At 48.5% G+C, this 15,401-nt stretch overlaps 1 protein-coding gene across 1 annotated transcript in view; it reads right to left on the minus strand.

Annotated features, from left to right (window-relative positions):
- The window catches only part of KHDRBS2 (KH RNA binding domain containing, signal transduction associated 2), a 1,768,831-nt gene that overhangs the window by 1,562,351 nt on the left and 191,079 nt on the right, over positions 1 to 15,401 (minus strand). Inside the window, exon 2 of the mRNA XM_078646808.1 lies at positions 347 to 484. Within this exon, the coding sequence (XP_078502934.1) occupies positions 347 to 484 (138 nt within the window). The remainder of the gene's footprint in view (positions 1 to 346; positions 485 to 15,401) is intronic.

Here is a 15,401-nt window from a genome sequence, read left to right on the forward strand (position 1 = left end):
ACTATCTGAGATGCTCTTTGAATACTGCTGGGGTTGATATGAGTATTACTTTAATGTCATAATAGAACCTACAAGAGAGTGAGCTGTAAAATGGGAAGAACTGCAAGCGCTGTAGAGGTTACCATATGCCTCAAAAGGTAGTGAAGGGAATAAAATGGCTTCGCCTTATGCACAGCTTTGGTTACCAAGACCAAAGCAGACGACAATAAAATACCTGTGTCATATACAAAAGGTCCTGAGGATGTGTGATGGATATGTTGAGACAATGCAGCAATAATTGGAAATCAGCTGACTTGTAATGAAAGTTTGACGAAGTAGAAAATAAATCTAGGTTTCTCTTACTCACCAGATTTGCTGCATTCTGAACCATTAATGTCATCCATTGGAGGCGGGCTGGAAGGCGAAGAGCCTGAATACTTTCCCCAGTGTTGTGGTGAAGCTTGTGTCATATCATTGTTACCATTTGATTCCTCACACTGTGAGACTGGGGAGACAGAAAAAGATGAGGGACACATTAAAAACGTAGAATCCTTGAGCACCATCAAAGCTCAATGCTTCCCATCCCAACCATTAATGTAAACAAGGACATCTATCACTCCACTGTGGCTCTCTAAGAGGTGTTTGTAATCCAGGAGGCAGATGACAACACCAAATCCTTTGCCTTCATGTCCACGACTTTCCACGCCTTCACTGGGACTGCAAATTCAATAAATCCATTGTCAATGTGCTGATGATGTTTTGAATGCTGACCACCTTGGTCTTAGACTTCCCTGAGAAAGGAATAAATATTCTGAAGATATTTCAGTCCAGGTGAAATGGAACACCACCTTGCCTTTTGCTATATTTACAGACAATTTGATATGCTTGGATCAAATTTGCAATCCTTGTAAAAGAAGTTGCGCTTGTGGAACTAACATTGCCATGAGTGAGATAAAGTTGTGGTGCAGTCGTGGCAGGCAATACTGTGGCAGAATCAGGACAACTAAGGAGTTTGTGTTTTGGACTTCCATACAGTTGCAGAAGAGTTTGATTACTATTTCATTGAGAATCAGAGAATCTGATCAGCCTCAGACCTAACAGTGGAATTGATGAAAATGGCCTGTTTGTTAACAGGGACTATGCAAGCAACCAGCATCCATGTTCCTGGTAGTGACAGGTGAAATTCTCAACAATCACTCCTGGATTGTTGAGCAATGTGGTATTCCACTTTGTCAAAATATGTGTTAATGCATGGACCTAAATTACTACAGCTAACAAAAATGTGTGGGCATGTGGGATTTCAAGTTTGGCATAATGATGTTAATTGACCTTCATTTATTTATGAAAAAATAGAATTCACAGGCTTGTCAAAAGCTGCAGCCCCACATTGGTAAATGCATAGATGTGAGATGCTTCCAAAGGGGGCAACATTGGTGCCCCCGCTGCTGCACTGCGACAATGAGGAGACTTTCCTCCAACGTAAACCATATTTCTTCCAGTAATCAATATTAATCCATTGTAAACAAGTAGAGTAATCCAAGTAATCCCAGTTTTTTTATTCACTCCAGAGACAGCCTGATGGTACTAGAATGTTTATTCCGCATTTTCAAATATCATATGTCGCTGAATGAGCTTAAACATTGATACGTGCTTATAACATTCCTTCGAGCCAGCACAGTAAAAGCCCAATGCATTTCAAACTCTTATAAGTTCTTCCTCAGGGGCACTGTAATGAATCAAAAAAGCTGTATAAACAATGAGACTAAAGCGCAAAATGTATATGGACCATTAAATATGATAACGTAAACACAAACTTCCCCATAAAAAATTACCATAACCCACCCTCTGCTGCACTCCCACAAACAGATCCCATGTATAAATAATCGAAATAATGTGAAGTCCTCTCCCTAACCCTTGCGCTATGCAGACATAAAAACATAAACCTTTCCCACTATTTCATCCTGTTTACTTCCCCAGTGCTTATTCTAAACAGCAAAGACACGTGTGTAGAAAAAATGAATAAACCAACCGCCCACCACAATCTTCTTTAAATCCCACACGCACATGTGTGCAAAATAAAACCCTTAATTGGCTCCAACCCGTGACCTTTTTCGTTCATGTTAGAAACGGGACCCTGGCCGGCCAAGACTCGCGTCGAGGTCAGTCAGGGATCACCATTTCCAAGGTCAGGGCAAGGGAGTCACACACCAAGATAACCCCCGCTCACCCTCTAGGTAACGTGGCGCGAGCAGCAAGGCTAATCTCAGAGGCGATGTGTAAAGCGTTTGCGCGCGCACCCCAGCGACAACAACCAAAGGCCCACCACAAAGGAAACTCCACACAAGGTTATATCAAAAATAGCCTTTGTATTATAATAATAAAAACACATTAGATAACACACACACTTTACAATGTGCCAACGGGCACGGGCAAGATTTACAAGGGATTATGTACAGGACAGGGCCACCTGGACCACTGTCAGGGGTATGCACTTGTTAGAAATAATACTTGTAGGTATAACACTTTAGCACATAAACATACAATGACTGTAACACAGAAATAGTAAATGTAGCATACAACCAGTAACTACTGGTAAAGAGAAAATACCTCCTACGCCACCCTAGTCTCTGTAGGGAAATCACGCAGGGAGCTAGGACCTATGGAAGGAAAACCTATCACCTACTACGCCACCCTAGTCTCTGTAGGGAAATCACGCAGGGGGAAGGAAACCTAAAATAATCACCTAGGCAAGTAACATTTAGCAAAGGCAATCAAACATCAACATTCCTCTAAGCAGGTTACTTTTAGCAAAGGGAAATAAAAGAACAAGGCATTACCTAAGCAGGTCACTTTTAGCAAAGGTAATGACACCAACAATCCTCTAAGCAGGTCACTTTTAGCAAAGGGGATAAACACATAAAGAATTACCTAAGCAGGTCACTTTTAGCAAAGGGGAATAAAAGAACAAGAATTGCACATGTAACATTAAAACACATTCAGAGGTGCAGGTTAGAACTTTTGCGCAAGAATCATATAGCAAAGAAATCACAATGCGCAGGGTGCATGTAGCACAACCCTCAAAATGTCCCTCAGGCCAACTGGCCTCGAAAGGGGCGGAATGCCCTGAGTCTCAGTGTCAGGGGGTCTGCGCAGGCAGCACAGACACAAAAGCCTAAACGTAGCAACTGTCCACTAAGTGCTGGACAGTTGTGAATAGCGAGTAGGCAACGTTGGAGCCAGGTGGGCTCAAGAACAATGACTGGCACCCAAGAGCCTCTCTGGGGCTCTAGAACAACTGTGGGCGCTGTGAGCCTTTCTGGCTCTAAATAAATCAACTGCCCCCTCGAGCTTCTCTGAGCTCGCAAAACAAAGTAGGCAATGTAGAGCTCCTGCGCTCTAAATTAATCAAATGCCCCCAGAACCTCCTGTGGGCTCTAACTAAATAGGGGCGAGAGCCTCGTGGGCTCAAAGAACAACTAGGGGCAATGAGCCTCGCCGGGCTCGCAGAACAGAATGCCCCCTCAGAGCCTCATGGCTCTCAAAAACGAATACTGCCCACGTTGGAGCGGCCCTCTGCCAACCGGGGCCGCTCAGAGAACCAAGGTATGCTGCTTTGAAGCCCTCGTGGCTTCACTCCATCAAATGGCGCGAGATCGCGCTATCGGGGGGAGAGGGGGCGGACACCGACAATGTGTCCCGGCGCCCCTCCCTTCTGCCTCACTCACCGGCTATCTCAGGGCGGGCGGGGCTCCTCTCGTCCCGGGGCTCCTCTCTCCACTCGGGGAGCCTCGGGGACACGACCGGCCGCCTCGTTCGTCTCCCGCCTGGCCTTGTCTCCTTTCCCTCCGCCTGACTTCCGCCGGGGCCGCCAATGGCAGCGCGGCCCTGGGGGTCAGGAGGCGGGACTTCCGGGTCGCAACAGGCAGCGGCCCGGCAACGGATTTCAGGGCTCCCGGGCTGCGGCGGTGAACACGGGACAATGCGGCGTGGGCAGCCGCTCTTAAACAAATAAATACCACGGGGCAATGCCGGGTGGCACCGGCCTTCAAAATAAAGGTAAAGCGAGGTAGGCACTCGCTAGGCCAAAAAAACGGCAAAAAGCGCTCCACAGCGCTATAATAGAAATAAAGCGCACCCAGCGCTTAGGGGCTAAAGGAAAGCGCTCCTAGCGCTACAAATATCAGCAAAGCGCTATTGAGCGCTGTGGCACCAGGAAAGCGCTCCTAGCGCTATAAATCAAATAAGAGCGCCCCCAGGCACTCTAAGTCAAAAGCAAAAGCTCCAGCAGGGACTGGAGGCAGGCAGAGGGGCAGGGCAGGGCCAGAGCCAGCACACTGGGTCTCCAGGCAGGGAGACAGCCAAGTGGCGGTCCTCTTGGCCCCAGCAGCAGCAACAGCCCCCTCTGGCAAGGATCCACAAGTAGAACATCCTCTGTGGGGACACAGCCCCATATTTATACAGAGAATTCCTTTGTTAGGAGGTGCAGGGTGGGGGGAAACCAGTTGCAGCTGGCTTGGGAGTACCCTTGATGGCCCAACCACCCCTTTCATTCACTGGGGAGGCTAGGGTCATTAGACAAACCACAGGGGGGCGGAGCCAGCATTGTGTGGGGAAAACCCAGCCCATCCAGGACACAGATCTACTCCTCCCACACATCACTCATGCTGATCTCTCACTCACCACCGGGCAGACCCATCCAGACTTCCTGGAGCCTGGCATGCCAGCCAGCTCCAGCCAATCACGCTCCAGTATCCTCACTGCACACATACATCAATGTCCAGAAGTAGCACTTCCCTTCTAGACACATACAAGCCGCACATACCATTGCGCAGCATTCACTCTCACGAGTTCATACATACTAAACTCGAGCCTGCACTCCCCACACATCAGGAACTACCAGGGCACACACATTCCCCATGCATTCCTATGGGAGGGCAGGCCAGCCATACTACACGCACGCACTTTCACTCTGGGACACAGGGAAAAAGTGCGCCAAGACCCAAAAATCACTACACAGGGTCACAAATAAAGGCAAAAAGATTAGGGGTGAACCTGCCCTAAGGCCCAAGTCTAACACGACCCCCTTCCAGCCAAAACGCAGGGCAGACAGATCACCACCGTGATGGGCTTCCCTGCTTGGGGCGATAAAACAAGGACGCGGGCCCATAACTGCAGGGACACCCTCCTGTTTTACGCCACGGTGAACCCCTAGGGTTCCTTCTAAAACTACTGTAGGGACTAACTGGGGTACCCCACTGATACTCTCCAGCTGCCCTCGGCCAGGACCAGGCCCTAGGCCACCCAGGTACCACTGGATCCTGTATACTCACAAAGTGGGGGGTAGTAACCCCTGGCACATAATAGCCATGCTCCACTCTTCCTGTCTGTAAGACAGGGCTAGACTTCCACTGGTTCTCCACCCTAGGGTCTACAACCTCAGGCGGACCAGGAGTCTCAGGGAAGGCTCTCCTCCCCTTACCTCTTCTCCTAGGGTTCCTCCTCCTCCTGCGAGGGGTACCCTCTAAACAACATTCTCCCAACCTAGGGTTTAACCCCTCAGGTGGTACCGGGGTCAGAGGTGGGCTCTCCCACCCTCTGCACCCCCTTCCAGAGTCCTGCTCCCTCCCAACCGGGGCGGTACTTCTGGAGAAAGAACTGGTCAGGACACTGATTACAGTAGTCCCACCCTTCAGGTCAGGCTGATCCTGAACCTGGCCATCCAACCTCTGGTCTAAAACCTTCGGTGGAACCAATGCCTGGCACTCCAGGACTTCTGGGGACTCACATCCGATCCCCAAATCACTCCTTTCACTGGACTTCTGTACTCTCCCTCCTGGAGCGGTACTGCCAGCTTCTAGGACCATAGAAGCTCCGCTTACAGATGCTCCAGGTTCTCTACACACTAGGAGATCTCCCTCAAGTGAACTAACAGGCAAGTCTAGGTTCCTTTCCTGGTGTTCCCTAAAGAAACCATCCAGGCTCTGTGACAGGGCTTCGGGCGTCTGGGGACTCTCGGTCACACACTCACTCCCGCTCCACTGAGACAGGCAGTCAGCCCCTACACCCTTCTCACTAACCAAGGACCTAGCTGGGCTACTCTCACCCTCCTCCACCACACTGGGCTGGAAGACACCTGACCCACTATTGTTGGAATCACTCACTAGTGACTCAAAAGAACCTCTCGCACTGTCCCAGCGTTCTGCTTCCTCTGCAAGGTCCCAAGGACAAAAACACTTCAACTTCAGCAGGTGCTGGCGCAACTCTGGACAAACAACACTGAGCAACTGCTCTTTGAGGAACATATTCACCACACCGTCCACCTCATTGTCCGAGTTAGCCGTCAGCCAACCCCACATTGCATCCGAACAGTCATCCACAAAATACCCCCACTTCTGGTGAGATGGTTTCTTAAGGTTCCTAAACCTCAACCTATTCTCCTCCTCTGGGGAAACAGGAACCATACTCGGGGAACTGGGAGTGGGACTGTCTACACTGACATTTAAAAAGCTGCCACCACTGGACTCCACCCTCCCTGGGGAATCCAGACAATTACAACTGTGCGCAGGGAAGAGTCTATCCTCTAGGGCTGCTCTCTCACGGATGATGGCCCTTCTCTCCACCTCTATCCTCTCCTGCGCTAAGAGTCTTTCGATCTCTAGCTGCGCCATAGCCTGGGCATGCTCTAACATGAGCTGTTCCATCGCTAACTGGTGCTCCCTTTCTTTCTCCCTATCTTCCCACTCTTCTGGGGACAGGACAAGGGATGGGGCGCTGGTACTGACACTGGGCCCAGCAAGGGACTCCCTACCTATGGGGTCCTCACTATCTGCTGGGGCCCAACCACTGTCATCATCCAACTCACATTCTTCATCAGAATCTTCAGGGCTCCCCACCGACTCACCACCCTCATGGCATGTGGCCTGGTCCCTTTCCTCGCTGCGCTCAAGATCCCTTTGATCCTTATACCATTGGATCAGGTGGTTCCTAAGTTGGTTCTCAGTATCTGACTCATCCACCCCTATGTCTCTCTCTCTACAGAACCTTTCCAACTCCTGCATACTGTACCAAACTAGATCACTGAGATCAAAAACAGGCTCCATTTTGGCAGACGTTCTAGAGACGAGATCACACAGGGAACCTGGGGGTCTGAGCTAAACAGGAGTATACAATCAACAAAATTCAGCAAGATTCCTATCTCAGAACTTGCACTCCACTGTCCAGTGTAACACACCACTCATTCACACACACCCTCCCCTCGGACCGGTAAGGCAGTTTCTACCACCCCTGATTATCTCAACCTGACCACTAGCGACACAGGTACCAAACTCTGGGAGCAGGGCGGGGAACAAGGTACTGGACAAAATACAAATGACACCTTTCAGGAGAAGCAAAACTGAACTTCCCTAAAAAACAATAATCCCAAAAATGTGGTTATCTAAAATTGCAGAGTTTTGAAGTGTGGCCCGTCGCCACTGTGGTACAACGCAAACGCAAGTCCAATCCGCACCGCTAGCCACCAATGTTAGAAACGGGACCCTGGCCGGCCAAGACTCGCGTCGAGGTCAGTCAGGGATCACCATTTCCAAGGTCAGGGCAAGGGAGTCACACACCAAGATAACCCCCGCTCACCCTCTAGGTAACGTGGCGCGAGCAGCAAGGCTAATCTCAGAGGCGATGTGTAAAGCGTTTGCGCGCGCACCCCAGCGACAACAACCAAAGGCCCACCACAAAGGAAACTCCACACAAGGTTATATCAAAAATAGCCTTTGTATTATAATAATAAAAACACATTAGATAACACACACACTTTACAATGTGCCAACGGGCACGGGCAAGATTTACAAGGGATTATGTACAGGACAGGGCCACCTGGACCACTGTCAGGGGTATGCACTTGTTAGAAATAATACTTGTAGGTATAACACTTTAGCACATAAACATACAATGACTGTAACACAGAAATAGTAAATGTAGCATACAACCAGTAACTACTGGTAAAGAGAAAATACCTCCTACGCCACCCTAGTCTCTGTAGGGAAATCACGCAGGGAGCTAGGACCTATGGAAGGAAAACCTATCACCTACTACGCCACCCTAGTCTCTGTAGGGAAATCACGCAGGGGGAAGGAAACCTATGGAAGGAAAACCTATCACCTCCTACGCCACCCTAGTCTCTGTAGGGAAATCACGCAGGGGGAAGGAAACCTAAAATAATCACCTAGGCAAGTAACATTTAGCAAAGGCAATCAAACATCAACATTCCTCTAAGCAGGTTACTTTTAGCAAAGGGAAATAAAAGAACAAGGCATTACCTAAGCAGGTCACTTTTAGCAAAGGTAATGACACCAACAATCCTCTAAGCAGGTCACTTTTAGCAAAGGGGATAAACACATAAAGAATTACCTAAGCAGGTCACTTTTAGCAAAGGGGAATAAAAGAACAAGAATTGCACATGTAACATTAAAACACATTCAGAGGTGCAGGTTAGAACTTTTGCGCAAGAATCATATAGCAAAGAAATCACAATGCGCAGGGTGCATGTAGCACAACCCTCAAAATGTCCCTCAGGCCAACTGGCCTCGAAAGGGGCGGAATGCCCTGAGTCTCAGTGTCAGGGGGTCTGCGCAGGCAGCACAGACACAAAAGCCTAAACGTAGCAACTGTCCACTAAGTGCTGGACAGTTGTGAATAGCGAGTAGGCAACGTTGGAGCCAGGTGGGCTCAAGAACAATGACTGGCACCCAAGAGCCTCTCTGGGGCTCTAGAACAACTGTGGGCGCTGTGAGCCTTTCTGGCTCTAAATAAATCAACTGCCCCCTCGAGCTTCTCTGAGCTCGCAAAACAAAGTAGGCAATGTAGAGCTCCTGCGCTCTAAATTAATCAAATGCCCCCAGAACCTCCTGTGGGCTCTAACTAAATAGGGGCGAGAGCCTCGTGGGCTCAAAGAACAACTAGGGGCAATGAGCCTCGCCGGGCTCGCAGAACAGAATGCCCCCTCAGAGCCTCATGGCTCTCAAAAACGAATACTGCCCACGTTGGAGCGGCCCTCTGCCAACCGGGGCCGCTCAGAGAACCAAGGTATGCTGCTTTGAAGCCCTCGTGGCTTCACTCCATCAAATGGCGCGAGATCGCGCTATCGGGGGGAGAGGGGGCGGACACCGACAATGTGTCCCGGCGCCCCTCCCTTCTGCCTCACTCACCGGCTATCTCAGGGCGGGCGGGGCTCCTCTCGTCCCGGGGCTCCTCTCTCCACTCGGGGAGCCTCGGGGACACGACCGGCCGCCTCGTTCGTCTCCCGCCTGGCCTTGTCTCCTTTCCCTCCGCCTGACTTCCGCCGGGGCCGCCAATGGCAGCGCGGCCCTGGGGGTCAGGAGGCGGGACTTCCGGGTCGCAACAGGCAGCGGCCCGGCAACGGATTTCAGGGCTCCCGGGCTGCGGCGGTGAACACGGGACAATGCGGCGTGGGCAGCCGCTCTTAAACAAATAAATACCACGGGGCAATGCCGGGTGGCACCGGCCTTCAAAATAAAGGTAAAGCGAGGTAGGCACTCGCTAGGCCAAAAAAACGGCAAAAAGCGCTCCACAGCGCTATAATAGAAATAAAGCGCACCCAGCGCTTAGGGGCTAAAGGAAAGCGCTCCTAGCGCTACAAATATCAGCAAAGCGCTATTGAGCGCTGTGGCACCAGGAAAGCGCTCCTAGCGCTATAAATCAAATAAGAGCGCCCCCAGGCACTCTAAGTCAAAAGCAAAAGCTCCAGCAGGGACTGGAGGCAGGCAGAGGGGCAGGGCAGGGCCAGAGCCAGCACACTGGGTCTCCAGGCAGGGAGACAGCCAAGTGGCGGTCCTCTTGGCCCCAGCAGCAGCAACAGCCCCCTCTGGCAAGGATCCACAAGTAGAACATCCTCTGTGGGGACACAGCCCCATATTTATACAGAGAATTCCTTTGTTAGGAGGTGCAGGGTGGGGGGAAACCAGTTGCAGCTGGCTTGGGAGTACCCTTGATGGCCCAACCACCCCTTTCATTCACTGGGGAGGCTAGGGTCATTAGACAAACCACAGGGGGGCGGAGCCAGCATTGTGTGGGGAAAACCCAGCCCATCCAGGACACAGATCTACTCCTCCCACACATCACTCATGCTGATCTCTCACTCACCACCGGGCAGACCCATCCAGACTTCCTGGAGCCTGGCATGCCAGCCAGCTCCAGCCAATCACGCTCCAGTATCCTCACTGCACACATACATCAATGTCCAGAAGTAGCACTTCCCTTCTAGACACATACAAGCCGCACATACCATTGCGCAGCATTCACTCTCACGAGTTCATACATACTAAACTCGAGCCTGCACTCCCCACACATCAGGAACTACCAGGGCACACACATTCCCCATGCATTCCTATGGGAGGGCAGGCCAGCCATACTACACGCACGCACTTTCACTCTGGGACACAGGGAAAAAGTGCGCCAAGACCCAAAAATCACTACACAGGGTCACAAATAAAGGCAAAAAGATTAGGGGTGAACCTGCCCTAAGGCCCAAGTCTAACAGTTCACAATGCTCGATCTTAACAAAAAACTAGCACTCCCATAACCCACTTCTGCGGTGATTGAAACCTATAAACTGAACTAAATATAACTACATCCCTAATTTAGTGCGTGTGGGATTTAAAGAAGATTGTGGTGGGCGGTTGGTTTATTCATTTTTTCTACACACGTAAGAAGACATGCAGAATGTAAGCCATCGTGTTCGGCAGCGAGGTAAAGGGAACATCATTGTATTTTGAAGAATGTTAGAACAGCATGGGGAAAGGGGAGAGCATTTGAACGATGTCGTGTCTTTGCTGTTTAGAATAAGCACTGGGGAAGTAAACAGGATGAAATAGTGGGAAAGGTTTATGTTTTTATGTCTGCATAGCGCAAGGGTTAGGGAGAGGACTTCACATTATTTCGATTATTTATACATGGGATCTGTTTGTGGGAGTGCAGCAGAGGGTGGGTTATGGTAATTTTTTATGGGGAAGTTTGTGTTTACGTTATCATATTTAATGGTCCATATACATTTTGCGCTTTAGTCTCATTGTTTATACAGCTTTTTTGATTCATTACAGTGCCCCTGAGGAAGAACTTATAAGAGTTTGAAATGCATTGGGCTTTTACTGTGCTGGCTCGAAGGAATGTTATAAGCACGTATCAATGTTTAAGCTCATTCAGCGACATATGATATTTGAAAATGCGGAATAAACATTCTAGTACCATCAGGCTGTCTCTGGAGTGAATAAAAAAACTGGGATTACTTGGATTACTCTACTTGTTTACAATGGATTAATATTGATTACTGGAAGAAATATGGTTTACGTTGGAGGAAAGTCTCCTCATTGTCGCAGTGCAGCAGCGGGGGCACCAATGTTGCCCCCTTTGGAAGCATCTTACAGATATTCTGTGGAAAGGGACGGCCACGGCGCTGTTATGCACGCATCTATTTGCAATTACAGCCACAATTTAAATTCATCAGAGAAGGGAAGGTGTGCACTTACTAAAATAACTTTCTTGAAATGCATAGATGTGGTCATATCTCATGCATCACTAACAGTTAGGAGAACGTGGTTTTATGTATCAATTTGTGTGACTTTTTTAAAGCAGTAGACTGTAGGCTTCATTTTATCACACTTCCTTGACCATTGGAGGTCATTCCAATTAGCAAATGATACACCCCACAGAAGGCATCACAGTGAATAAAAAGTTTTAGAACCATTCATTTATGAACAAAGCCTAGTAATTACTGTCTAGCTGCATGAGTATCGATAAAAGCTTACTTCTTTGAGACAACACATGTTGGATAGTTTTCCCTGATTGAGGCTTACCCTGCAGCATGTGGTTTATGGCTTCAGAACTTAAGTATTATAAACAAAGTCGTGTCAGCTTTAAGATCTGCTTCCATTTCAGCAACCCTAATGGTAATTGCAATATCTGGATTGAATTGCAAACACTGAAAATGTTTTCCCGCTATAAATTATAATGTGATGTCAAACTAAGATGGAACTCCATGGCGTTTGTAAATAATGTCTCTCGGTGTCTCCATGAATGAACAGATGATCGATGATCTCAAGCAAGGGTGTGTGCTTCATGCACTGAGAGGCAGAGCATCAGAGTGATATTCAAATGTCTGATACCATTTTAATCAGACTGTATGTTGGGTACACTATTGAAGGTCTTAGTGGGAATGTACCATTGATCTACTTGAGCAAAAAACACTTTATTTTACCTTTTTACTAGGGGTGGACGCTAAAGTCCGCTCATCCAGCCAGTGGAGTTTGCCTCTCTGCGCTATGCTTTAAGCATGGATTTCAACCAGTAAACTTTGCCAATTGCCGGCGGAGCAGAGCTTGCTGGCGCGTGCTCACCCCTTATGATTGTAGCAAAGCTGGCAGCACTGGCTGATGTTTCCTGTTTTGAGCCCTTACATACAGGATGTTTAAAAAAAAGCTGCCCAGAAGTGGCACCGTCCTCTTTATTGATGCACACAGCCTAGTGGTTTTCAAATCTTGTGCAGGGTGGCCTCCTGGCCCTTCCGGATACACAGGATGCCCAGGCACCACAACATTTTGATGCAGATTACAGCTATGTTATGTTAGCTCCATTTCTTAAGCGCACAGCTGCCCCAGCTAAGAGGCATCGCTGCTGATGTGAAGAGTGCACAGCTGTGGGTGTCCTGTGAAACATTGCGTGCTTAAAGTGCTGCTGCTTCCTCTGGGTGCAAGGTGCTGGAGGAGGAGCTCCCAAGGCATGCCGTGTCCACCAGCGACAGTGGAGCTGTGCCCTGACCGGACCGAGCTGCTGATCAGTTACCTGGGCTGGCAAGGTGTCTGTGCTACTACAGGCCTGGGTTCCAGAACCAATCCCAGGAAAGGTAACAAGTACATTTCCTTACTGCTCCTTGAAGCTCAGGAATAGATCTACCTGTACTGACGAACGGACAAGCTTCAACTTTATTAAGTGGATAGAATCATCAAAAAGACCAGGAGCAGGGCAGCTCTCGACATGTTCCATGTGGGGGTGCGAATAGCACATTTGGGGCCAGATGTAAGATGCGCTAAACAGCGCCTCGCAAATTGTCTTTTGCGACTTGCAATTTGTGAGGACCTATTTTGCATGTACAACAGTGTTTTGATCACTATTTGCGATTCCCAATGGGGTCGTAAATTGCGAGGCTCATTAATATTAATGAGCCTCTCGCAATTTGCAAGCCCATTGGGAATGACGTGCTCTTCCATGTATGGTGGCCTACTGGGCTCAGCAGACCACCATGTCTGGGACTGCTTTTAAATGAAGCAGTTTTGTTTTTTAATGCAGCTCGTTTTCCAGGTCCCACAGTATAGGAAACTAGCGAAGGCTGTAGGCTTGCTGCAGGCTTGCCAGAGGGCAGTGGCCATTGATACCACATCCTGCCCAGGCAGAGTAGCAGATGCTAGGGTTCCAGTTGCAGATGCTGGTGGACCAGTCCTAGCAGCACTGTCCGGTACTGACTAAATTCCAGCCACAATTTCTCCTCCCCCTCGTCGGTCTGCTACGCAGTTTCATCATGAGGAGGCCGTAGGGCTCCACCTCTCCTCACAGGCAGGGCCTGGCTGCCATCTCCCGCACAAATTACTGCAGGCCAAAGTGACATTGACTGGCTCCGCACAGGGCCAGGCTGGCCATAGTGGGCACCGGGTGCTTCCCCGGTAGGTTGCTAGGGTGGGAGACAGTTTTGGGCCTCTGGGACCGTTTTTGTTACCAGAGGTCAGCAATATCAGTCCCCGGTAACAAAATCGGCCGAAACCGGCCCTCGCAAACTGCTGGGCTACACTCCCCCTCACCCCGGGGAGGGAGCAGCTGAGGTGTTTGCCAGGGCCGGTTTCTGTTCCCAGTCTGGCCCTGGCTCTGCAGACGTGTCATGTTGCAAGGGAATTGAGAGACGGAAGGGAAGGGCTCCAGGGCATGAGCCGTGAATCATGCTCAGCTCACCCTGAGCACTGCTCACTGGTCTCTATGGATATCTTGTCCCCAGCTCACACAAAATTCACAGAGTGGTGTGATCAGCTTTACGTCATTTTTACATGGTTCAAGCTTCATGCATTTTGTTCTTCTAGAAACCATAACCAATCTATGGGATGATAAAAGTTGGGATGGCCTAGCAGGATTTCTGCATTTTTTTGGCAACTCTATGAGCACCGCCCAGCCCTACTTTTTACATCAACCAGAATGCTTATTTCAATACAAGTGCCTGTATTCTACTCATAGAGGACAAAGATTCATGATTCATACATCATTATATTGCAATTCTGGACTTGCAGTCTTTTTTTAGTTTGATACCTACCTTGTGAAAGTTAGAGTTTCGCCATATGCAGGCAAGAAACTATTAAAAAAAAAACATTTCCATGGCTGGAACAGGATAATATTTTTGGCACCGTTAATGGGATATAATATGGTGAAAATAGCATTAGCCCATGATGGGAACAAGAAGAGAGTGCTTTTAAGAGAGTGGGGCCATCGTTGCATTGAAATGAGGTGTTGTGCCAAATGGTCTACGTAGATCAGTACTGAAGCTACTCACTCTTCAGTGCACAGTTAGGCTGGCGCTTTAAACATTTTGTTTTATTTGGTAAATAAAGGAAGGCATAATGTCAAATTGCTAGTTAAGAACATTGTTATTTATAGGATGAACACAAAACTCACCCCTGAACCCCATCTTTATAAGGGTGATTTCAAATAGGGGTTAAAAGGCCATGGGTACTATCCCACCTCTCGTTTTCTCTGTAAATTCTGGAAAGTTAGTTATGACCTATAACCTCCTGTCCTCCACTTTTATCTTAAGGCCAGCTGCCTGCAGACAGCTAAGGCAATGATCTTAGATGAGATTGGGCAATACATGTCTAACTATGAGTGTTCACGTGTAGGCTTATTAAAGAAAACTGTTGTATGACTTAGCCTGTCATCTGCAGACAGGTTGGTGATCAGCATAAATTACAGATGCCAGGGGCATAGATATGTCAATACTTCGTAATCCGTTTAGGTACCAAAAGGGAATACACCTTTCCTTTGGAGTAAAATGTTTATAACCTGTAGTATTTTTCAGTTTGAGTGCTTTACGTCTAAAATGTGTTAAAATGATCAAAGATAATTTTAGTTTACATTAGCGTGGGTCTATAAGTCACATCTAAGGTCAGTTTTAACCAAGCTGAATTATTGTATATATGTGTCTCTGAAATGTGTTTTCTGAGTCTCCCACTATTGAAATTAACTCTCGAGCTGCGAAGAAGGGTAGAGAGAATTGTGTATTCCCAGCTAGAAAACTTAACAGCCTGATTCATGAAGCAAAATTGCACTCGCAAAGGGCAAGATTCTCAGAATCTTGCCTTTTGCGAGTGCAATTTTGGCAT

The sequence above is a fragment of the Lissotriton helveticus genome, chromosome 6 (genome assembly GCF_964261635.1).
Source record: "Lissotriton helveticus chromosome 6, aLisHel1.1, whole genome shotgun sequence".
Taxonomy (NCBI): Eukaryota; Metazoa; Chordata; class Amphibia; order Caudata; family Salamandridae; genus Lissotriton; species Lissotriton helveticus.